This window comes from Aquarana catesbeiana, linkage group LG02, assembly GCF_042186555.1.
Source record: "Aquarana catesbeiana isolate 2022-GZ linkage group LG02, ASM4218655v1, whole genome shotgun sequence".
Taxonomy (NCBI): domain Eukaryota; kingdom Metazoa; phylum Chordata; class Amphibia; order Anura; family Ranidae; genus Aquarana; species Aquarana catesbeiana.
The window spans coordinates 289988026-290014642 of record NC_133325.1 but is presented as its reverse complement, the minus strand read 5'-3'; the positions used below and the strand labels follow the sequence as shown (position 1 = coordinate 290014642).

The 26617-nt window shown below is 43.6% G+C and overlaps 1 protein-coding gene across 2 annotated transcripts in view; it reads left to right on the top strand.

Moving 5' to 3' along the window:
- The window catches only part of CARS2 (cysteinyl-tRNA synthetase 2, mitochondrial), a 204340-nt gene that overhangs the window by 58961 nt on the left and 118762 nt on the right, over positions 1–26617 (top strand). For both annotated transcript variants that reach the window (XM_073614504.1, XM_073614503.1), the window contains exons 2-3: positions 3193–3243; positions 7436–7553. In XM_073614504.1, the coding sequence (XP_073470605.1) occupies positions 7470–7553 (84 nt within the window). In that variant the 5' untranslated portion in view covers positions 3193–3243; positions 7436–7469. The remainder of the gene's footprint in view (positions 1–3192; positions 3244–7435; positions 7554–26617) is intronic.

Sequence of the window (26617 nt, the reverse complement as noted above, 5' to 3'; positions counted from 1 at the left end):
GGGCCATCTTCTCCTCACTCGTCTCCATGCCAAGGAAGGCACAACATCCACCGCTGCCAATGGCCCTGGTAAGCAGCGGAGGGCACCGGAGTGCGACAGGAGGGGGAGGCCCTCTCCCGCCACCGATAAAAGTGATCTCACGGCGAATCCGCCGCAAAGACCACTTTAATCTTGAAGCGGACCACGAGTTGAACAAGAGGATACGGCAAAATATTTTTTAAATCACTTTTTCAATATTTTTGTCAGTATTTTTTTGTTTTTAATAATTGATTTTTTTACAAATTTAATTTGTTTTTAATTTTTTTTCACAATGCTTTTTGAGGGGAGGGGGTTGGGGCAGTGGAAAGTGTTGGTAGGGCAGGGAAGAATTGTGTCTGTGGTTTTTCATTTTATTTTTTTTACACTTTTTCATTTTTTTAGAATATATATATATATATATATATATATATATATATATATATATATATATATATATATATATATATATATATATATATATATATATATATATATATATTTTTTTTTTTTACAATAATTTTTTTTTAATATTTTTTTTGGGAGTTTGGTGAGATGCCAGGGGTCTGACAGACAAAGGGACTGAGGACACAGATTCCCCAGTCACTTTCTCAGCACTAAAGATGAATGAAGAGACAGAGGCTCCTGATCATTCATAAAATGAGCAAAGTAAACACAGTTTATTCTGCTCAGTTATTACATCAGCGATCTCGCTCACTGTTTCCAATTCCTGACAGTCCCCCCCCCCCAACCGGCGACAGAGGAGTTTATTCGGTTGCGGGGGACGATAGGGGGGCGGAGGAGGAGAACGGGGACACAGAGGGGGCTGGTGGAGGAGCGCAAAACAGCTGGGAATGTTCAGTGCAGCGGGGAACAGCTGTGAACACTGATCTCCCAGTATAGCTTTTTAGCTGATAGCTGTGGGAGGGAGAGAAGAAGAAGCTGCTGTCAGTTAAACATCGATACAAAAGGAGATCGGTGTTCACAGCTGTTTCCCGCTGCAGAAATGTAGGAGACTCCTGCACCTCTCGGGAGACTTGGGATGTCTGACCTGTGGTTTAACTCCTTGTGACCCAGGCCAATTCTGACACTTCTCTCCTACATGTATAAATCTACTTTTTTTTTTTTTTTGCTAGAAAATTACTCAGAGCCCCCAAACATGTGTGTGTGTATCTATCTATCTATCTATAGAAATATAGATAGATAGCTAGCTAGATCTATCGATCTATCTATCTATCGATCTATCGATCTATCGATCTATCTATATATATATATAATTTTTAGCGGAGTCCCTATAAAATAAAATATGATGTTGCAATTTTTGTTGTCACACGGTATTTGTGCAGTGATTTTTTTTTTTAAAGCAATTTTTTTGGGGGGAAAAAAATACTCTTTAATTTTATTGCACACAAACACAATATAATACCTAATTATTTTTTTTTTGTAAAATGTAAAAGTTGATGTTACAGCAAGTAAACCCAACATGTCACGTTTTAAAATTGCGTCCACCTTTTGTAATGGTGGCAAACTACGGTACTTAGCTCTTCATAGGCAACGTTTTAAATGCCTTTACAGGTTACCAGTTTAGAGATACACAGGAGGTCTGGTGCTAGAATTATTGCACAGTGATAGCCAATCACAGTGCTCACTAGTTTTGGAAGGAGAAAATAATCTTTTGTGAGGAGAAAAAGATACATTGGGAGAATTTAATAAACTGCAGTAGAAAAAACTCTGAAGCATCTGTGCATGGCAACTTGAAAATGAAATGTAGAATGAATGAATTGGTTAACGTGCACAGCAGCTCCAGATTCTGGCTGCTGCGGTCTTAGTAAACCCTCCGCATTGTATCTTTGTGTCCCCCGCTAATGGAGAACTCTGTTTTGTGGCACTGAGATCTGGGATTAATATATTGTAGGTAGGGCATAGCACTGAATTACATTTTTCTTTGCAGCACTGGGTTTTTGGCAAAAATACCCAGTAGGAATTAAAAGATTATTTGTTTGAAGTAAACACTATTGGATTGAAGTTTTATGTAATTTAATTTGGTGTTGTAGCACTGAGGCTTGAAATTCACATGGTTTTGAATATACAGGAACAACATTTTAGGTCGTAAGAATATACACAAAAGTGAGTTATAATTTAAAATCTTGTTTTTTATTTAATATTTTTTGGAAAGTGCGCCACACTGATTTGTATTAATACAAACCCTCCACATTTTATTCTTTTCTCCCCGCTAGAGGAGAACTGTAAAGAAAAAGATTTAAAAAAATAGTGTGAATAAACGGTGCACAGAAGGCCTAAAGCAGTGGTTCTCAACTCCAGTCCTCAGGACCCACCAACAGGCCAGGTTTGCAAGATAGCTGAAATACATCACAGGTGATATCACTTGCTGCTCAGCGATTGCAGTATTCTAGTCTGCAACTTCCCAAGGTAATACTTAAAATCTGGCCTGTTGGTGGGTCCCGAGGACTGGAGTTGAGAACCACTGGCCTAAAGGTTGCTTTATTGAAGTGAGGGTGAATCTTAGCACCCCAGATGTTTTGGAACTACATTTCCCATGATGCTCATGCACTCTGGAGTGTAGTGGAGCATCATGGGAGATGTAGTTCCCAAAACATCTGGGGTGCCAAGGTTTGTCATCACTGCTTTATTCTATTGAATTTTACAGAGAAATATATATATAAACAGAGAAATACAATGCTGCTGATTTGAGAGGCGATATTTTTCAATAACAAAAAAGTACATTTAAAAAAAATGAATTTTACAGTTGCTGTATTTTGAGACCTGTCAGCAATTTATGCTGACTTCTAAAAGAACTAACAGGTCCGCTTTAATGGGCCTTCTAGAGTATACTCTATACTCTAGAGAATACTAGAGTATTCCAGTGTCTCTAGTAAGAACTGCCTCTATGGCTTCACAGAAAGCGTTTAGATTTAGACTTTGATCTGGCACATTCGTATGATCCTGATATATTAAATCCTACGGCTAATGTGACTGTCAGTGTACATTTGTGCTTGAAGTCAAAGCTGAGCTCAAGGCAATAGGATTTATGATTTCCTCTCATGCTCGCTTCTCTTCCTAGTGACATTTCTACCTTTTTACCTTCTGCGCTTTCTTTTCATGTTGATTCTTTTTTATATAAAATCGCAGGATTTAACTGTATATTCTTCCTTCCAGGTATAGCTGTGGGCCTACAGTTTATGATCACGCACATCTCGGGCATGCATGGTGAGATATTACTTTCCATCCTTCCCATCAAATACAAGGAACACTTGTATCAGACCAGGGAATTTTATAATAGAAACATCCCTGTTAAACTGTCAGCAGGATTTTAATCCCATTAAATGATTATTAGGTTGGTATAAATGTATATATGATATGGACCCTACATAGCTTCTAGAATTCACATCAAAGTCTTTTGTATTGTGAAAATCTGGATGCATGGAATTTACTTCTTTGTGCTGCTGTTATAATAAAATGCAATAGTTAGCGTAATTTCTACTTGTGATTATAGTTCACTTTGGTAGTGTGTAGGGCGTTTAACATATTTGTTTGGAGAGTTAAAACTGATCTGAGTGACAAGATAGATCACTAGCCTCTCTTGCCCAAGAGCAATGACTCTAAGCTCCTGATGTTCATGCACAATGATATTATCACTGTTCTGGCCCGTGGTAACATTATCTTTGTACTTGGGGCCTTTGGCTCCATGGTACTCCACTACCTTTAGCACTGGCATTAAAGTATAACTAAAGCAACATTTTTTGGAGGGGGTTTAGAACCCCTGTCAGGCTTTTATTGGTGTCTGGGCCCCCCCGTTACGGAGGTTCAGCCTCTCTCTTAGTCCTGTTTACTAGGTCTGCAAATAACGATTATTTTCATAATCGATTAGTTGGCCAATTTATTGTTTCGATTATTCAGATAAAAACCTAAAAAAAAAAGTGGTGTATGATATAATTAATATGTAAAGCTTAAAAAAAAAGACATTTTATTCTTGAATAGCTATATGCAGTGGGAATTAGACCCCTTTTACACTGGGGTGCTTTTTATTGCTGGGAATAGCCTCTGCTAAGCGCCTGAAAACCGCCTCCCATTCATTCAAGTGTGACTTTTCACACTGGGGTGGTGCGCTTGTGGGAAATTCCGAAAAGTCCTGCAAGCAGCATCTTTGGGGCGATTCGGGAGTGCTGTATTTAGTGCTCCCAAAATGCCCTACCCATTGGAATGAATGGGCAGTGTTCTGAAGCGCCGCAACACGGGAGTTTTTAACCCCTTTTTTTGGGGTTAAAAGTGCCCTGCTAGCGGCCGAAAAGCAGTGCTAAAATGAGCGGCACTTTAGCGCTGACATGGCCCTAGTGTGACTAGGGGGGCTTATAAATAACCGGCTATATGGTTAGGGAACAAAAACAGAAGAAATATATACACTTAGAGGTTAAATCTGGTACATATCATCAGTCTCAGAGATCATCATGAATGCCAGGCTCCTTTGTCATAGGCTTGATACAACCTGCCCCTGCTGTCACTTTTGCTGGCCATACATGAACTAATTTTTCCTTCGAAAATGTTCATTTTAAGAACCTTTGTTCGATTTTCGAGTTGTTAGTGGGGTCAAATCGACATTCGGATTCAAACACAGTGACTGGAAAATTTGAAGGAGCAGAATAGAAAACTTTTCTGGATTGAACGAATTTGCAGGCAGGGTATGTGGTTTTCGTTCTGAAATGGCATTCATTTTAAAATTGATTGTTAAAAGCAAGTGAAATTTTCGAAAAATCTTGAATATTCTCGTCTGAAAATCAATACGTGTATGGCCAACATAAGACATTTAAAAGCAGCAGCATGCTTTTTTTTTTTTTTTTTTTTTAATCTTTTGTCATGATGGGGTTAAAAAACAAAATTAGCCTTTTATAGTATAAAAACCGCAGATTATCACTACTATAAGGGGTTAATTTATACTGTGAAACAGTATAAAACCTTTTGTATTAAAGCGGAGTTTCACTAAAAAAAAAAATTTTAGATGTCAGCAGCTGCAAATACTGCAGCTGCTGACTTTTAAAATAAGGACACTTACCTGTCCGGGGTCCAGCGATGTTGGCACCCGAGACCGAGCCGTCCCTCGATCCTCGGGTGCTGCCGCCGCCATTCTCACTGAGGGAATCAGGAAGTGAAGCGTTGCGGCTTCACTGCCCGGTTCCCTACTGCACATGCGCGAGTCGCGCTGCACATCTACACTGGTCCCCGTTGTGTTGTGGGAACTGTGTATTTCCCACAACACAACGGGGGTGGGCGGGGAGTCTGCGGCTAGCTGCGGCTAGTTGCGGCTAGTTATACCCGGAAGTGAGTGCAGATACCTGTATTATACAGGTATCTGCACCCCCCTCCCCCCTGAAAGGTGCCAATTGTGACACCGGAGGGGGGGGAGGAATCCGATGAGCGGAAGTTCCACTTTAGGGTGGAACTCCGCTTTAAGTTAGTACTAAAGCCTGAGACTTTTTTGCATGGATATAATCTTTTTAAAAATAATGCACATCCCAAAAATAGCGACAATTTTAAAAAAATTGCTTTCTTTTTTACATTTTGCTATAATAAATATCCAAAAAAAAAAATAAAAAAACAACATTTTTTTTCCTCAGTTTAGGCCGATACGTATTCTTCTACATATTTTTGGTAAAAAAAAATCACAATAAGCGTTTATTGATTTGTTTGCGCAAAAGTTATAGCGTTTACAAAATAGGGGATAGTTTTATGGCATTTTTATTAATAATTTTTTTTTTACTAGTAATGGCGGCGATCGGCGATTTTTTTTTTTTATTGTGACTGCGATGTTATGGCGGACATGTCGGACATTTTGGACACATTTTTGGGACCATTGTCATTTATACAGCAATCAGTGCTATAAAAATGCATTGATTCCTGTATAAATGACACTGGCAGTGAAGGGGTTAACCACTAGGGGGCGGGGAGGGGTTAAATCAGTACTGGGAGTGATTACTAACTGTAGGGGGGATGGGCTGTGTATGTGACGACAGGGAGCAGAGATCCAGTGACACTGTCACTAGGCAGAACAGGGAGATGCATCTCCCCGTTTGTCCTATCCGTGAGGCGAACGCGGGTATCCCCACTGCGATCGAGTCCGCACGACCCACGACCCGACTCATGGAGCTCGCGGCAGGCGCGTGCGCGGCGGCAAATTCAAAGTAACGTACGGGTACGTTACTTTGCGCAGCCGTGCCATTCTGCTGACGTAAATGTACAGGAGCCGGTCGGGAACCGGTTAAAGTGATTGTAAATGTTGGATTTCAAACAAACTAGTCATCCTTGCCTGCTCTGTGTAATGGTTTTGTACAGTGCCCCGATCCTCCTATTCTCGGGTCCCCCGCCAGCGCTCCTGGCTCCTCCTGCCTTCAGAGTGCCCCTATAGCAAGCCGCAAAGTATACTATAGAGTGCTCCTATAGCAAGGTAAAAAAACTTCTGCCTTTTTCGCTTCCTTCTCCTGCCCAGGACTACATGTCCCATGAGGCATTGCTTCTCACACATTCACAAGTTCTCAGGGACTTACTGACATGTATGGATGGTGTACTGAGCAGTATGTGTGCTGCACTGTATTTCTTGATATGTAAACAAATAATGCAATCTGTATGCAGGCCAACAAATCGGCTGACCAACTAATCGATTATGAAAATAGTTGACAACTTTTTTTCATAATTGATTATGTCGACTAGTCCTTTCAGCCCTACTATTTACCATTATCAACAAAAGTGAAAGTAAAAGAAAATCCCACTTGTCCCCAGAACCGTAATAGAGGGGAAATCTTTCAATGGGGACACTAGTTCTGGTAATCCTGGTGGCAACTGAGGATTCCTTTTTCTCTCACTTCCTGTTTTGGCTATGGGACAGGAAGTGAAGAGAAATTGACACAATGGGACACAGATGGCAAAAATAAACCTTACAGGTGCTATAACCCTCCCTTACTCTATCCAAAATGGGAAAAAAAAGTTGATGCCCTTCTACTTTAATACTGCTTTCAAGTATTTTTTGTTCAAGGTTTTTTTTTTTTTTTTTGTTTTGTTTTTTTTTTAAGGCTTGTTCTTCAGTGTTTTGTTGATTTCAAAGTTTTGCCTTCAGATCTACTTTAATATCTTTTCAGGAAACCTCTGATGGTAATCATTGGAAGTTATAGATGTTCATGCTTAGGTTACCAAGAAGGGTTCGAAAGTATTGAATGTTGAACAGATTTTATATTATGTTGTGTTCAATATTTTATTTCAGAAACCATTTAAATATCTGCTTTGATTAATATAATTGATTGGGAAAAGTGGTTGAGGTTGATAACCCTGATCTTTTCAAATTAAATCTAGCTGTGGTCATTTTAGATTTTTTTTTTTTTTTAATTTTTTTTTCCCCTTTTGTATTTCTTTTTAGCTCCTATGTTCGATTTGACATAATTCGGAGGATTATGACCCAGTTCTTTGGCATCAATGTTGTTATGGTGATGGTAATAACAGATGTTGATGACAAGATAATCAAGAGGTCTAAAGAGGTAAATGATGCATGGTTTTATCTGAGTTTTGTTTATACTGTTTTTTTTTAGTAATCATCATTGCTCCTGCCTGTACTGTAGATCATTTTGTTTGAAATATCATTTAAAGTGACACTAAAATCTGGTTATAAAAAAGAACATTGTATTCAAGTATGTGTTCTTAGGTCAGAAAAGTAGCTTATATTGCTGTCAGCTCCCTCCCTCCCTCTACCTTTTTTTTTTTTTTTTTTAATTTATTTATGTATTTATTTTTTGCTGTGATCAGACTTTCTGTAATGTAGAGGGTGGCTACGTTTGCTCTTCACTGGCCCACTGAATGTAGCTGTAGCCACCCTCTCTTTCTCACTCACAAGATGCACTGGGCACTATGAACTATGGGATTTGTAGTATGCATAGAGCAGGGCTCAAAATTTAAAGTCCTGAGCTACTAGCCAGGCCTTAAGAGTTACTCGCCACCAGTTGCCCCATCCAGCCCCTAATTCCATCCCTAAACACTCCCTCAAAAATGATCTCATGAAATGACACCGTTAAATGATTTTTGAAGAATTAAGTTACAAAAATAAATATTAACAACAACTTGATCAGTGCCCATTAATGCAGCCTGACAGGGACCATCAGTGCAGTCTGACCGGTGCCCAACAGTGCAGTCTGACCGGTGCCCAACAGTGCAGTCTGACCGGTGCCCAACAGTGCAGTCTGACCGGTGCCCAACAGTGCAGTCTGACCGGTGCCCAACAGTGCAGTCTGACCGGTGCCCAACAGTGCAGTCTGACCGGTGCCCAACAGTGCAGTCTGACCGGTGCCCAACAGTGCAGTCTGACCGGTGCCCAACAGTGCAGTCTGACCGGTGCCCAACAGTGCAGTCTGACCGGCGGCCATCGATGCAGCCTGACCGGCGGCCATCGATGCAGCCCGACCGGCGGCCATCGATGCAGCCCGACCGGCGGCCATCGATGCAGCCCGACCGGCGGCCATCGATGCAGCCCGACCGGCGGCCATCGATGCAGCCCGACCGGCGGCCATCGATGCAGCCCGACCGGCGGCCATCGATGCAGCCCGACCGGCGGCCATCGATGCAGCCCGACCGGCGGCCATCGATGCAGCCCGGTCGGCGGCCATCGATGCAGCCCGGTCGGCGGCCATCGATGCAGCCCATCACCAGGGGCGGACTGACCATTGAGCCACTGCCCGAGGGCCCTGGGCCACTAGGGGACCCCATCAGGGTTGCCAGCCTCAGTAAAACCAGGGACAGTATGTATAAATCTGTGTTTTTTTTTTTTTTTTTTTTTGTCTGTGTATACTGTGTTATCAGTCCGCCCCTGCCCATCACTGTCCATCGATGCAGCCTCATCAATGCCCATCAATGCAGCCTCAATGCAATGGATTTTGAGGCATTAATATGATAGATTGGGGGGGGTGGCATTGGAGGCATAAGTATGATTCAGACCTATGCCTCCAACTCTACCCCCCCCTCCCCCCAATTTATTACACCTATGCCTCCAAATAGCCCCCCCCTTTCCTCCCAGCACATGTCTTGTTCAATTCCCAATTCAATTCAACGCCTCCATGTGCTACTTTCAATTACAGCACACTGACAAAGTTACCAGTCCCCAGGTGGCGGACTGCTCCTCCTGCAATGCCCCTCTGTGCAAGCCTGTGCGGGGGGCAGGGACGAGCTGCAAGAGGGAGGTGGAGAAGGGCGGTCCCAGGCGGCGCACTGCTCCTTCTGCAATGTCCCTCTGTGCGAGCCTGTGCGGGAGGGCGGGGACGAGCGGCAGGAGGGAGGTGGAGAGGGGCGGTCCCAGGTGCTGGACTGCTCCTTCTGAAACTTTGTGCAAGTCTGTGCGCGGTGGGGGGAGGCACTGGCTATACATTCCCGGACAGCACAGCCCTGACCATACTCGCACTGCTCATAATTTCACTCGCCAATTGCAAACAGGCGAGTTGAAATTTTGAGGGCTGGCATAGAGCATGCAGTATTATGCATCCCAGAGTGTACATGACTGCAACTAATCTGCACTGCTCTTCCCAAACAAGGACATTAAAAGGAGGCATTAAAACACAGTAACCATTTAATGAAAAATAAATGACAGGGCTATTAAGTAGTTGATGTGTACGGATCATTTTTAGAGAATAGGGATATTGTTTAGTGTCAACTTTAAGTACAACCAGCATTCTGCGGAATCTTTTTTCAGAACGTCCATTCCTGAATGAAGTTTTCTATTGTGATGTCTGTTGTGAATCCTCCTTACACCTCTTCTGTAGTTGGTGTTTAAATTATGACACAGAAGCCTGCTGACTTTTGGTATTAGGTTTAGGATGAGCATGCTGTAGCATCTGTGGAGTCCAAGTGTGATTGGACATCTCCTGATTTAAAATCTGTCAATCATACTCTCAAATCTGTGAATAATTGCTGCCTTACCCCACTGGAAAATTAATAATCATTTATGTAAGAATTCACCAGTGGCAATTAGGTGCAATACAAAAGGTATACCTGTTGACGTGTCATACTGGTGTTACTCACACATCCAATCAACTAATCATGTGCTTGACCCAGGATTCATAGGAGGACAATACTTCCTCCATCATGACCTGCTCCACCTGCTGCTACAGCTGGGCTCCCCAGGCTCCCAGCCACACTGTAAGGGGACTCTGATGTAAGAGGGGACTCTGATGAGGACCCTAAACTAAAATGATGGGAACTCTCATGTAAAGGGTGACATTAATAAGGACCCTGATGTAAGTAGAACACTCATGGACCTAAATTTATATGGAATTTCTTTGCTTTGTTTTTCTGAAACTCCTCTCTTTTTCTGAATCAGATCATGCTGATTACATAAAAAAAACAAACAAAAAAAAACCTCCAAGTAAAACATATTAATTTATAAAACTTTTATTTTTTTTCTGTCTGCAAATTATTGTAAAATATATGTTGTGGTTCTTGTACTGAAAGCTTTAGAGACCCTGGCATAATTTATGCAGTGCACCTACTTATTCAATCTGTGAATTTGATAGGTGACTCGAGGTTTGCTTCTCTTTGGAAGTAGTAAAAAAAAAAAAAAAAAAAAAAAAACTCTTTAAAAAAATAAAATTTTCAAGTAGCCTAATTTAAAATGGTAGGTGCGTCAGCTGTTGAACATACAGTCTGAACCAAATACATAGCTAATAATCCTGAGCACAGATTTACTTTAATATCTTACTGACAGACATTTTTGGATGCAACACAGGTTGTCACCTGAGAAAGAAGATGAAACAACTATACTATAATTTGCGTGGGTGCAAAAAAAGCTACAACATCCTGAACAGAGCAATGAGTAGGCATTGTGTGGATAGATCACACAGCTATATAATGAATAACTTTTTATACCTCATGTTTGTTGTAATGGATATATTGAATTCCTCTTCCCCTTTTTTTTTTTTTTTTTTTTTTTTATTCTTTCCTTACCATGGCCCCAATCTTAGCACGTGAGTTATATTTGACCGTCTCCCTGTACCCATCCCTCTCTTTGTCAATGTATATTTTAAAACTTAAAGTGGAAATTTACTAACTAAGCCTAATCTTACCCTATAGAGAAAAAATAACTATACTTGCCTGTTCTGCAGCCACTCCAGTCTGGTCTCACGTTGAGCTGTCGGCGGCAGCTTCAGTGTGTAGGAGTGTGCAGGAGAGAAAGCTGACAATGGAAGCCCCTTAGTAACTCTATGGGTGACGTCACTTCCCAGGCATTTCACAGGCGTTGTCAACTGTCTCCTGCACACAGGAACGGCTGCAGAACAGGTAAGTATAATGATTTTTTTTTTCTTTTTACAGGGTTAGATAGATTAGGTTTAGAATGTGGAAGAGAGTAGGTTTAGGGTTAGTTAGGTTCTGACTAAATTTCCACTTTAAAGTTTTCAAATATACATTGACAAAGAGAGGAATGGGTACAGGGAGATGTTCAAATATAATGGATGGGGGGGGGGGGGGGGGAAGGGGAGGGTAACATGGAATTGCTTTGGTCATATAGACATACCCAATGATACACAAAGATATACAATCTGTCAACAAGTAATGCAAATTGAATCAAAATATGAAATGGGTCACCTTGGGCTTGTAAACAAACCTAATTGTGCAGTATCATATACTGTATCTCCTCACCATGCCTAACTACGCCCATTCTTTGTGTACCCTATGGAAAAAGAACAGGGCATGGTTCTGCATAAGTAGATTTGACAAAAGACTGTGAAAAGAGGGGATAAACATAGGATTCTGGGATAACACAGTAGGAATTGGATGGGTGTAAATGTAGGGATTAGAGAATAGGGAACGAGGAATAGGTATCATAAGGACAGGAAGTAAAAAGTAGACAGGAAAGACAGACCAAAAAAAGAGGGGACCAAGCCGAAAGAAAAGGTTTGCATTATCTTTGTTTTGTGGGTGAAAATATGAGGGAAAGAGGGAAGGGGGAAATCTTGGACTTTGAGTGAGGCCATGTGCCTCCATCCCTATCAATATATAGAAATATAAAAGGAGCAAAAAGGGTGTGACTTTGAATGAAGCACGTGGTTGAATTGAATGCAATGGTGGATATTAAAATGTTTAATATTCTGTAAATGCATGATTTACATACATAAATTCCATATACATAGAAATACACACTAATAGTGGTGTCATTTTCTAGAACAGTGGTAACTGATATTAACATGGTTAAAAAAAATGGGTAACATGATAAGATTACAGAGTCCACCAAATGTCACGATTGGGTACACATATGGTATATTGTAAAATAACATCTGCATGGCCTTGCTGATCCCTGTCACGAAAAGTGATGGTAAAAATATAATGTCATTAAGATCTGGTAGGGCTATAGTACTATGGTACATAGTAGTTGGTAACAACGCGTTTCGCGGCTTAGTGCCGCTCATCAGGAGCAATCACGCGATGTATCTGCAAGTAGGAAATTGATGTTGGAATAAGTAAACTTGTATCAAGATGGAAGGGAACCCCCCCCAATAAATCACTTACAGAAATATGTGCAATCAGAGACACTTTTCTAGAAAATGACACCACGATTAGTGTGTATTTCTATGTATATGGAATTTATGTATGTAATCATGTATTTACAGAATATTAAACATTTTAATATCCACCATTGCATTCAATTCAACCACGTGCTCATTCAAAATCCCACCCATTTTGCTCCTTTTATATTTGTTTTGTGGGTGACTGGGAGAAGCCCTTCACCTGTGAGTTAGGAAACCTGCAATGTTTAGTTAGTGCCTGGATGGCAAGGGTTTATTTTCTGTTTTTGTTAATCTGATTTTCATGCAACCTTTTAAATTAAACTGGCTACAAGTCAGATTTTAAGAAAAAACAGCCGTTTGGACTACCTTTTTCCCAGGGAAGGTGATCTCCATTGAGCTAACCCCCCCCCCCCCCCACAGGGGATACAGGCTTTTGCAGCAATAATCAGATGTATGAGAAGGGGACTTTGTATCTTATTGCTTCTATTTAAATAATTTTTCCACTTTAAATATAGATTTTTTTTCAAATCTAATTTTCAACCTCTTGATTGTTAAAATATAATAGATTTGCATCCTGTACAATTTCACTTTTTATTGCTTCACACTCTGTAATTGCTTTTCTCCAGTATTTTCTGCATGATGAGGTAGACATTTCAGGTAAAGCAGGGTCTTTTTGTGCATTTTCACAGCTAAAATAAATCGCAATATGATATCTTGCAAGAAGTTAATATTGGTGATTTGGGAGTGCGTGATTTTCTTAACTTTTAGAAATGCTCATGCTGGATGGATTCAGGGCTTTTATACCATTACAATTAGAGCCCTGGTATACAGTGTAGGGATCGACCGATATTGTTTTTTTTTTTCAGGGCCGATAGCGATACCTATTTTTCGTCAGCCTTTAAGGCTGATAGCCAATATCGGGTCGCGAAATTGTGTAGATTTAAAGTTTTTATTTTTTTATTTTTACACTTTCCTTTTAACTTTTTTTTTTTTTTTTTAACCACTTTTATTGCTGTCACAAGGAATGAAAACATCCCTTGTGACAGTAATAGACAGTAACAGGTCCTCTTAATGGAGAGATCTGGGGTCTATAAGACTCCAAATCCCTCCACTGCACTTAAAAGTATTCAAAGCTCCAAGATCTGTGTTTTTGAATACTTCATATTTTTTAAAACTGGCGCCTTTAGGATGCCAGTAATCCGGAAGTGATGTCATGAGATTGCTTCTGGATTACTAGATCCAAGACCCCAACAAAGCAATCGGCTTTCTTGTAATAACAACCGATGCGGCTAAGCAGCTGCTCTGCCGTTATCACAAGCAATGGGAGGGGGGATGCTCGGGTCTCTCGTCCCACTTGAAGATGCCCTCCCCTTCACGCCGACCTCCGCCGCTCCACCCGGGTCTCCCGTCCGACCCAGGCGTGGCAACAGGCAGCGGAAGGGGGGCATCTCCTCCTACTGCTTGTGATAATGGCTGAGCGGCTACTTAGCTGCATCAGTTGTTGTAACAAGAAAGCCGACTGTCCATTCTAAAGAATGGTACTGGGGCAATGCCTGCAGCTGCATGCATCACCCCGATACAACCACTTGAAGCAATATTGGTAAGTTTGTTACCCATACCGATTCTTCAAAAAAAGTGAATATCGGCTGCGCGGATAATCGGTCGACTCCTCCTAATACAGTGTATCTTGTTTCTCTTCACATATTTATATGCAAAACAGACATGGTAGTAATTGGGCTGGCCATATACTATGCAATCTGATTGTACAATCTTCTTTAGAGTTAACAAAACTATGTAATAGGAGTGACAGTTCCCCGCAGCAGATCGGCAAATGTTCCCAAGCACAGTTTGAGAAGCACTACCCTACACATAATGAACATTTTACTCTTGCAGTGTGGGGGGGCACTGAACAAGTATTTTTTTTTCTTACAATTCTTCAGTTCAGCTTTAAACAATTGCTTGTAGTAAAATTTCAGTGTTGCTATCTTAGGTTTATCTCTTATTCATAAACTGCATGAGACAGGTGGCAGCTAGAATCTGATAGCTATTGCTATTTGATCTATGAATGGAGGGGGTAGGGCTATCAATCATTACTCTGTCCTTCATTCAGAGATTCTGTTTCATTCATAGAAGCTGTAGTACGGCTTTTATGAATAGAGCAGCTAGGTTTTTTCAGGTACCACTCTCAATTTGCGACACTCCCTTGGATGAGCGCAATTCCATGTGATAGCACCATCTAACCATCTAAAGGCCCGATACTGGGCTGCAATCCTCCTTGTCGCAATGCAACATTGGGAGGGTTACGACTTTAATGTTATATTCTATTTGTAATATTTATCATTATTATAATACAGGATTTGCGCCGACAGTTTACTGAGACACTTGGTTGTCTCTAAATGTCTCTTGGACCTATTGTTTTGACCAGACCTCATTTTCCTGTACCTTTTACTATGATTGTACTCTATTCCTTTTTCTTGTTTTCTTTTCGTTTTATTGATCTGTACTTGCAAATATAGAGCAGCTAGGTGGAAAGGGTGGGCATAACCGGGCTCTCTTGATTATTATGGTGGAGGGCAGGGAGGAAGGATGGTTACCATCAACTAAAAGAAGAGGAATCGGCACAAGGGACACATCCTATTAGATGTAAGTTATGTTCAATGTGCTGATTTTTCTGTTTTTAATTATGGCTAAACTTAGGCTTTAAACTGAAGGTACTTAGAGCTGCTTGCACATACAGTACCTTCTGATGCCTTCTAGTAGACTCAAAAGAGGTTCCAAACCCAAAGTCTTGTTATGAAATAGTGACTTTGCAAAGTTGGAGTTGTGACCCACCCCTCCCAACTCCTGCACCTCTATTGGTCCGTGAGATTGATCATCATAGTTCTACACCAGTAGTAAGCTATGAGGGAGCAACCGCTTTACATTAGAGTTTGCTCTTTGCATCATGGATTGTCCCTGGTTTATTGGCTCCTGTGTGGCTTTGAAAGGTTGCTTAAGGGAGGAGCCGGATGCGGGTGGCTAATTGGGGCGGCTGCTGATCTCTGGATGCCGGACGTCTCCCCCTCCAGCTCCGGCGCGCGGCCGAGAGCAGCCTTGTCTCCTCTGTAGCTCGCCCGCCCTGGAGCCTGACGACCCGCGCCGCACCGTACCGCACTGTACCGCAAACCCCCTGCAGGTAGCCTGGGCACGGACCTCCCGCAGCAACGGTGAAGCACCTCGGGCGTGCTCAGGCACGTCGGGAAGTGAAGGAGGAGGACGGTAGCTAAGCGACGATGAGTCACACTGAAGCGCTGCAGCGCTGAACGGAGCGGCTGACATGCTACAGGAAGCCTCATGAAGGAAAGATCTATGCCGTATGAGGGAAGGGGAAAGAAAGGGAAAAAAAAGGGAAAAAAGAAAAGCTGGGTAAGATCGGATAAAAACGGCTGAGGGGGTAAGTGTCTTACTTTGAATATAACATACAGGATTTCCCTTCTCTGTAATGGACTAAGAATAATAGGTAAAAACCTGTGGAACGTTAACTTGCTTCACTTATGTTATGTTAGTACTATCTGCTCATGCACAAGATATATCTTTGAAGATAATTGGGACCGGGACTTAAATTAATAGCAGTTAACAGGAGCAGGACTGGTAACAACGAAAAAGTACTCCCTCTGAGGGTTACCAACTTAGATGGTTACCCCTTCTGTTCCCACCTGATCCCTCTTGTCTCTTTTTTTTTTTTTTTTCTTTTGTTTCGTTGTGCCGTCCTTTCCTCTTGAGGATTTAAAATTAAAGCAACGGTGTAGTGTGGATATAGGGCGTAGGAGTAAGTTCAGAAAAATCAGAGGGCTTCCGAAAACACCCGACCCAAAGGGGCCGGGATTTAGGAAGAAAGTAACCCCTCGGCTGACCGCAAAGAGTACCAGAGAGGGTAGACCATACACCTTACAATACAATAAGAACTACACTGGCAAGGTACCCACACCTGTCCCACAGGACCCCTAGCGCGAACAGTATAATGAAGGGGAGGGGAGGGAAGGCGGCCACAGCCAATACGGCTAGTAATAATAGAACAAGCGTAAGTCCGGGCGCTATAAGGAAATATATGGTCCAAGAGGGGAATAAAGGGAGCCCAGGGAAAGCAGGCGGGTCTAAATGCGAAACCCCTGAACCCCTATCCAAAATAAGCACGCAAAGACAACTAGCGGAGATGGACACTCACACCGTGGGTACGGAGATAACAGAAGAGGCCTCAAGGGCCCCCCAGGAGGACAAACAACCAGCAACAAAAAGGGAGAGGGCAGAAATGTTCGCAAGACTAGAAACATTAATTAAAAGTGAGATCGGAGCAATTCGACAAGACACGGGCCATACATTAAAAAGAGTGGAAGAGTTGGAAATAACAACGGATACTCAGGGAATGGAGATAAAAATCCTTAAACAGCAGATAGAAGAAATCCAGAAAGAACAAAGAAATTTACGGTACAAACTGGTAGACCAGGAGAACCGGAATAGGAGGAAGAACCTGCGGATAAGAGGTTTGCCTGAGATGGAAGGGGGGAAAGAGAACCTGCAAGAAATAATTGATCAAATCTTTGGAGATTGTTTAGGCCCAACTGATAAGAGACCCAAGATCAAGCTTGAGCGGGCGGGAAAGCTGGTGGATCCAAGGATGGTATACCTTGAGCTCAACCTCTAAGGGGAAAACCGAGGGGCCGGGAGGAGTCAGTAGGGCCACGGTTAAAAGGGCCAGGAGATGGTCCGCTACCCCAAAAGGGGGGAGGAGGGCGGGGGGGAGGGTAAAGGGGGGACAAGGGAGGGACAAGGGTTTGAGGGGGGGGTGGGGGAGGGTGAGACTGGTACGTTTGGCACTGTTCCCCGCTTCACAGAATTAGAAGAGAGGTTCAACCCACAAGGAGGTATAACAATGAGATGACTGGGATAAATTTAATCTCATATAACGTGAGGGACATTAGTTCTCCCACGAAGTGTGCGAACATAATGAGAGAACTAAGGCTCCTCAATGCAGAGGTGGTCTTCTTGCAGGAGACGCGCTTTTACGTGGGCAAGAACCAAAGAATACTTTCGAGGGACTTTCCGAAGTGGGAATACGGGGACTCCCCAATTAAGAGCTCAAAAGGTATAGCAATAGGCTTCGCCAAAGATGCCAGATTTAGGGTAGACGAAAGAATGATTGACCCTGAGGGACGGTTCCTATTCCTCAGGGGCAATCTTTTTTTTTTAACAGTTACGTTTTTATTCATCTCCAAAGGAGAAAAGTTTCAGTACAAAGATAAAAAAAGAAGTACATTCACAAATATATATATAAATGTACATATACCTATACATGGAAATATAAAAGGGCACAATAAGAGAGGATTACATAAAAAAGGCAAAGAAGAACCATTTCCAGAAGGAAAGTGACAATCTGGGATAAATAGTCTCAAGTATTACATCAAAAAGCAAGGCACATCAGTTCACATCTTAGTTGCAAGTATTCATATCACTGCAAAGTTGTATTTTAGGAGCAATACCTCCTCCTCAAAGCAAAAAAAAAAAAAAAAAAAGGGGGGGGGGTATATTTTAGTGGTAATTTTAAGTGTATTCTAAATATTTCTTAATCGATCTAGTGGTGTATAAGTTCATCGAGTTCTCCCGGGGGGATCCGCATCAGTGGCCATTCACTTAGAAACCCATGCACCCCAAATTTTTTCAAACTTTTTGGGACATTTCCGGCTCATAAATGTGAGCTTATATAGAGGGAGGGTCTTATCAATGAGTGTTTTCCACTGTCCCACTGTTGGGGGGGTCTGTCTGTTTCCATTTAAATAAAATGGTTTTCCTTGCATAGAATAGAGCGTAGAAAACGAATAGCCTCTTGTGGGTGTTTGCGATAAGGGTATCACAGATCCCCAGGAGAAGGACCCGGGGATCCAGTGTAAGTGTCAGGTTCCCAATTAAATTGATGTACTGCACCACCTCCCTCCAGAACTGTTGAAGAAGGGGGCACGACCACACCACATGTAAGAAAGTACCTATATCCGTATTGCATTTTGGGCACCTATCAGAGTGAGAGGGATATATTTTAGCAAGCCGTTGGGGTGTGTAGTATGCCTGGTGAAGGAATTTTAACTGGATGTACCTGTCCCTGGCGGATATCATCAAAGGAATATATTGTTGGCTCCCTCTTCCCAATCGTCATCCGTCAGGGAGGGCACAGCCAGCTTCCATTTGTTAAATAGCCTAGTCCCCTGGTTATCAGTTCCCAGGGACACCCGGAGATACAAAGAGGAAAGGATACGGTCCACATGCTTGGAAATAAGGAAGCGCTCCACCATATGTGATTGTAGTTGAATTTCTGAAGGGAATTGAGCCTGAATTGCGTGTCTTAGTTGCAAATAGCGGAAAAACATTTTAGTAGGGAGTTGGAAGGTATTACGCAATTCGTCAAATGTAAGGAGTTTACCCTCTGGCATAATATGCTGTAAGATTTTAATTTCATATTTAGCCCAGACTGCTGGGTCTGGGATCATTAACAGATGTGGTAGTTTAGGGTTACCCCAGAGTGGTGTATAGGGTGAATAAGTTTGTGGTGGGTTGAGCTTAGCTGTCAGCTGTTCCCATATTTTGGCGGTCGTGCGCATGGGGATGGTCATATTGTCTTGTACTTTTGGACCCCTGAATACCAGGTTGCTCAATGCTGAATACGACCCCAATATGGCTGCTTCTAAATTAACCGCTGGGTTGTGTCGTGACTGAACAAACCACCAGCGTACCGTCACCAGCACCGCTGCCCAATAATATTTCCTGAAGCACGGCAATGCCAGCCCACCCGCAGATAGGGGAAGCTGCAGACCTGTTTTGGCAACCCTGGGGGTCTGTCCCGCCCAAATAAAATTAGTAATCACCCGATCTAGTTGCTTAAAAAATGATTCAGGGATAGGTACTGGAGTGTTTCTAAATACATACAGGAATTTGGGGAGGAATATCATTTTGAGGAGGTTTATCCTACCCACCGGTGTCAGGGGAAGGGACTTCCATGTTAAGCAGCGTCTTATTAGTTGCTGTAGAATGGGGTATACATTATCTGTCAGATAACAAGAGAGATCCCTTTGTATTTCAATGCCCAGATACCGAAACTTAGTGACCGTTTGCAGGGGTATATGGTGGGGAGGGAGTAGGGGCGGCTGGGAGATCGCGAAAAGCATGGATTTGTTCCAGTTTATGCGTATACCTGAGAAGGAGCCAAATAGGTCTATGATCCTTAGGGTCTCCTCGAGGGAGTGGGAAGCATCTGGGAGATAAAGAAGAGCATCATCCGCGTAGAGGGAGATCTGTTCCCGTAGAGGGCCCACCTCCATCCCCCCTGCAGCCACGGAGGACCTAATAAGGATAGCAAGAGGTTCAACAGCTAGGGCGAACAAACCCGGGGATAACGGACATCCCTGTCTAGTACCCCTTTGTAATTTGAAGGGGGGTGAGAGGGACCCATTGGTTCTGACTCTGGCAGTGGGGTTAGCATACATCCGTTTTATCCAAGAGATAAACCTAGGCCCAATATTAAATTTTCCCAAGACATGCCAAAGATATTCCCATTCGACCGAGTCGAACGCCTTTTCGGCGTCTAGGGAGGCCACTACTCAGGGGGTACCTCTGGCAAGGGCGTGGGATATATTTGTATACAATCGTCGCAAATTGATATCTGTTCCCTTACCTGGCATGAAACCCGTCTGGTCTCCATGAACCAGAGAAAGGATAACAGTATTAAGCCGATTCGCTAGAATTTTTGTGATGATCTTAGCGTCGACGTTTAATAGCGAAATAGGCCGGTATGACTCGCATAGCTCGGGGTCCTTACGGGGCTTAGGTATTACAACAATCACCGCCTCTGACATTGATTTAGGAAGGCTTTGACCCTCCAGCATAGACAGAAGAAGTTCATGAAACTGAGGGGACAATGACTCACTATTAGTTTTATAAAACTCGGCCGGTAAACCGTCTGGGCCTGGGGACTTTGCAGATTGCAGTGAAGAGATTGCCGTCTGCACTTCTTTGAGGGTAATGGGTGTATCTAGTTTAGTTTTATTTTCCTCCGAGAGGACTGGGAACTCTATTTGACCTAGGAAGTGTTGCAAGGTATCTAGGGTGTAGTCAGTTTTGGATGTATATAAGTGTTCATAAAATTGTGCGAATCTGGCATTGATCTTAGCGGGATCCGCCAAAAGGTTCCCCATGTCATCTTTAATGTTGGCAATGTGTGCTATGGTGGAGCGCTCCTTTGCCAGCCACGCCAGCAGCCTCCCCGATCTCTCACCTTGTTCGAATATTCTCTGGGACTGTGAGAGCAGTAGCTTGCGGGTCGCAGTTGCTCGCAACAACGCAATCTCACGGTGGAGAGCTTGAAGTGTGGTATAAGTTCCCGTATCTTTGGTGGTCACATAGCTGGATTCCAAACTCTGAGCCCGTCCCTCAGCCTCCTCCAATGCAAGCCTATTGTGTTTCCTAACTTTATTTATGACCATGCGGTACTGACCTCGTGTATATGCCTTAAAGGCATCCCACACCATTGCAGGGGAGGCCGTTGCTTTATTTTGTAACCAAAATGTATTCATCTCTCCCTCTATCTCAGGGGCAACACCCTCATCCATTATCCAAAAACCCGAGACCCGCCATAGGCCGGAGCCCGTTGGCGAGTCCGTGTTTAGTTGTAGTAGTAGGAGGGGAGCGTGGTCAGAAATGCCACGTGGCAGAATCTTAACCTCCTGGACACGGGAGAGAATGGGTCCCCCAGCATAGAACATATGCTGAACATACTCGCCATAACAGAAACCTGGCTGCAAAATTTTGACTCAGCTTCACCTGCTGCCCTCTCCCATGGTGGTCTCCATTGGACTCACTCCTCCAGACCCAACAGACAGAAAGGCGGTGGAGTTGGCTTCCTTCTGTCCCCACAAAGCACCTTCCAAGTCCTTCCTGTCCCTCCCTCTCTTCTTTCCAGATGCACTGTATTCGTCTGTTTTCTCCCATTTCTCTGAGGATTGCAGCAATTTATAGGCCTCCAGGACCGGTATCGCGCTTTATTGATGACTTTGCTGCCTGGCTACCCTACTTTCTCTCCTCTGAAATACCCACCATTATTCTTGGTGACTTTAACATTCCTGTCAATGTTAACAGCCCAACTACAGCTAAACTTCTCAACTTAACCTCATCTTTTGACTTAACCCAATGGACACATACTTCCACTCACTCCAATGGTAATACCCTTGACCTTGTATTCTCCCATCTCTGCAACCCTGGCAACCTCACCAACACCCCCTTTCCTCTATCTGATCACAACCTCATTACTTTCACTGTATCCTTGCCTCCAACCACCCATCCCTCCAAGCAGCAAACAATTACTTGTAGAAACCTTCGCCACTTTAACCCTTCTCTTCTCTATTCTGCTACTGACCACCTATATGACATAATCTCTCCCCTGTCCTGTCCTGACCTGGCCACTTCTGTCTACAACAGTTCACTCTCATCATCACTAGATGCACTTGCTCCTCTAACCACACGCAGAATTAGGCCCCGACCGTTACAACCCTGGCAAACTGACAACACTAGAAATCTCAAGAGACATTGCCGTGCTCTTGAACGACTGTGGCGTAAAACCAAATGCCTGCAAGACTTCACCCTATATAAATCTGCCCTTCTAAAATACAATTCATGCCTCCATGCTGCCAAACAAGCCTACTTTGTCTCTCTTATTAATTCCTTGTCATCCAGCCCCTGTCGGCTCTTCTCAACCTTTAACTCTCTGCTTCGTCCACCACCCCCTCTACCCACTAACTCACTCACTGCCCAAGAGATTGCCAATTACTTCAAAGACAAGATCGATGCAATTCGTGAGGACATCTCCACTGTGCGTACGTCTTCCCCACCCATCATACCTTGCACAGCAGCACATTCAACACTCTCCTCTTTTGAATTGGCTACTACGGAAGAGGTTACAAAAATTTTCTCGGATGCCCACCTAACCAATTGTCCCCTGGATCCTGTTTCCTCACAACTACTACGGTCACCCTCTTCTTCTATCCTATGCTCCCTCACCCACATCTTCAATCTCTCCCTTTCTAGTGGCATTTTCCCCTCCCCTCTAAAACATGCGCAGATCACTCCCATTCTTAAAAAGCCCTCACTGGACCCTACCGACCTGAACAACTTAAGACCCATCTCATTACTCCCATTCACCTCTAAACTTCTAGAACGCTTAGTCTACAACCGTCTTAGCGCCTACCTCAATGAAAATAACCTTCTTGACCCCTTACAGTCTGGCTTTCGCTCGCAGCACTCCACGGAAACTGCCTTACTAAAACTCACTAACGATTTACTAACTGCTAAAACCAACAGCCAGTACTCCATACTCCTACTACTTGACCTCTCTGCGGCCTTTGATACTGTTGACCACCCGCTCCTTCTCAATAAACTACATTCCCTTGGCCTCCGAGATTCTGCTCTATCCTGGTTCTCTGGCTATTTATCACAGCGCTCCTTCAGTGTCACCTACAACTCTGTCTCCTCCTCTCCATTGCCCCTTTCTGTGGGGGTCCCCCAAGGCTCGGTTCTTGGACCCCTTCTCTTCTCTATCTACACCTCCTCCCTTGGTCACTTAATAACTGCCCACGGCTTCCAATACCACTTATACGCTGATGACACCCAAATCTATCTGTCTACTCCTCACCTCACTCCTTCAGTCTCCTCTCGCATTACTAACTTACTAACTGACATATCAGCATGGATGTCGCACCACTTCCTTAAACTAAATCTCTCTAAAACTGAGCTATTAATATTCCCCCCCGCCCGTGCCCCCCTCCATGACTTTTCCATCAAAATCAACAATGCATCCATCAGTCCCTCCCCTCACGCCAGGGTACTAGGTGTAATCCTAGACTCTGATTTGTCATTTCAGCCTCAAATCCAATCGTTGTCAAAAGTTTGTAGAATTCACCTCCCGTAACATCTCTAAAATTCGCCCTTTTTTAACAAATGAAACCACCAAGCTCCTCATTCACTCCCTTGTTATCGCTCGCCTTGACTATTGCAACTCCCTTCTCATTGGCCTACCGCTCCATAGGCTATCCCCTCTTCAGTCTATCATGAATGCTGCTGCCAGACTTATACACCTTACCAACCGCTCAGTGTCTGCCAACCCTCTACTTCAATCCCTACACTGGCTCCCAATCACCCAGCGAATTAAATTCAAAATTCTAACCACAACATACAAAGCCATTCACAACTCTGCCCCAAGCTACATCACTAATCTTGTCTCCAAATATCACCCAAATCGACCTCTCCGCTCTTCTCAAGACCTCCTGCTTTCAAGCTCTCTCATCTCCTCCTCCCATGCTCGTCTCCAGGATTTCTCCAGAGCCTCTCCCATCCTCTGGAACTCGCTACCTCCATCTATCCGGCTATCCCCTACTCTTGCTACCTTCAGGCAATCCCTGAAAACTCATCTCTTCAGGAAAGCCTATCATGTCTCCAACTAATCTCCTACCACTTCCACCAGCTCATTCCCCACAGTTACAACCTTTTGTACCACCTGCCCCACCCTATTAGATTGTAAGCTCTTCTGAGCAGGGCCCTCTTAATCCTATTGTATGGTATTGTATTATAACTGTATTGTCTCCCTTTTTATATTGTAAAGCGCTGCGTAAACTGTTGGCGCTATATAAATCCTGAATAATAATAATAATAATAGAACAGATCAATTCTTGAGAAGGAGGCATACGTGGCAGAGTGACCAGTATATTGCCTATCCCTGGGGTGACGCCATCTCCACACATCACTAAGGCCGTATCCCTCCGCCCATCTCTTCAGTGGGGAGTCAGAAGCTCCATCGTCACCCAACCTATCCATACTGGGGTCCGGTGGCATATTAAAATCTCCAGCCAGAAGAATGGCTGCAGCCGGGTATTGAGCCAATATAGGGGTCAGTTTATGTAAAATTGCCATAGAGGCTGGGGGTGGAATATATAAGCCCACTATTACCATCTCAATCCTGTCGCACATGGCATGCACGACTACATACTTCCCCTCGGGATCTAGGTGGAGATCAAGCAGTGTAAAGGGCAGTGATTTATGGACCAGGACGCTGACTCCTCTAGAATAGGTAGAGTATGTAGAATGATAATATGAACCCACCCAGGGCTTTTTTAGAGCCAGCGTCCTGCTCCCCGTTAAGTGAGTCTCCTGCAAAATGCAGATATGGGGGTTGTATTTTTTTATGTAGGTAAATACCAAGGAGCGTTTTATCTTAGAATTTAGGCCCCGTACATTCCAGGACATAACATTAAGGAGATTCATTCTGGTGCCCTGATACATGTGCCACAGGATTGGTACAGCATTCGCTCCATACAGAGCCTACATGATAACATAATACTCTTAGTGAGATACACATTTGTGATAATACAGTGAGCCGAATAACCCTCCCTCTCTAGTATTAGCAGATTAACACTGCATGTCTTGCCTTGAGTAGAGCATTGATTGTACAAACTGGAGCAGATAAATGCCAAATGTATAAAAAGTAAAATAACATAACGTAAAACTAATCTGGGGTGAGAACCCCAGCACCAACCTTTCCCAACCTCCCCCCTCCCCGCACCACCCCCCAAACTTCGGGATGCTCGTTCCCCAAAACTAATTGTGGCAACTGCCCATGGGGCTCGTGAACAGTGAGCCATCGGAGCGACTTAGTCTGTGTTCATAAAGAGCAGCCAACAAGACCCAAAATTCCCGGATAAACGATCCCAGCATATTAAAATGTCTCCCAAAAGTCCGGGGGTACTATTCTTAAACTGAAACACGTTGCAAACTGAAGATTCCGGTCCCCTCGCCATATATTTAAGCACGATCACAAACAATTCTTCATCTCTTTTTGCGTAAATGTTCTATAACTAGTAGGCATATATACTCACAGAACCGGATCTTAAGAAGAATATAAAAGTGACTTATTCTGAACTAGTTGGACAAGTCAAGGTAAAGGGTTCGGGCTTGTAGTGAAGTCAGCAGATGAAGGTGATCTTTGTTGCAGTAAAACTTGTGTTATAAGGGGATTTAGTAAGAGCAATCGGATCAGCCTCGTGGTACTGTTTCAAGCCACCTGGATGCTTCTTCTGGAGATGTAAAAAACCGCACTGACTCTCCATCCTGCACTCTCAGACGGGCGGGAAATAGCATACTATATTTGATCTTGCGATTGCGGAGATCCAATTTGATCTGATCGAACGATCTTCTTGACTTTTGTGTATCGATGAAGAAATCTGGGAAGATCATGAGTCTCGCTCCCTCATGGCGAAGCACCTCGATCTTTCTCGCCTCCCGCAAAACCAGATCTCGATCCCGAAAATTGAGGAGTTTCAGAATAAATGTGCGTGGAGGAGCTCCCGGGGGCCCCCGGGTAGCAGGCATTCTATGTGCCCTCTCCACCACAAAGACATCAGAGAACTTGGCATCTGGAAGAAGGGTGCACAGCAAGCGCTCAGTAAACGTCGTAGGATCTTTACCTTCTGCGCCCTCTGGCAGTCCCACTATCCGGAGGTTGTTCCTTCGATTTCTGTTTTCTGCGTCCTCCGCACGAGCTTCCAGGACTTTTATTTTGGTCTGCAGCGTGCGGAGTGAGACTCCCTGGTCTTGTAGTATATCTTCTGCCTCCCCCACTCTTCTTTCAGCTTCAGTGAGCCTGGAGCGGAAACAGTCCATGTCTCTACGAATGAGGCTGATGTCTAGCTGCATGCACTCTATTTTCCCCGTCAGGGTAGTTTGGCAGGTAGTAATAGCCTGCATGAGGGCTTCAAAGTTAGTTTGTTCCCGTAGAGCTGCCTCTCCCTCCTCTGCCTGAGACGCCATGCTGGCCGCCGTGGCGGGAGACAAGCGCACCACGGAGGCCTGCTTCTTCGGAGTACTCCGGGGCTTGCGAGATGCCTGGGAGTGTCTCCCTCCGGTCATACCGGTCCCGAGAAGCTCCAGTACCGTTTGTGTCCACTTTCAGTTCGGAGAGTGCAGGGTACAGAGCCCAGGAAGTAAGGATGCAATAC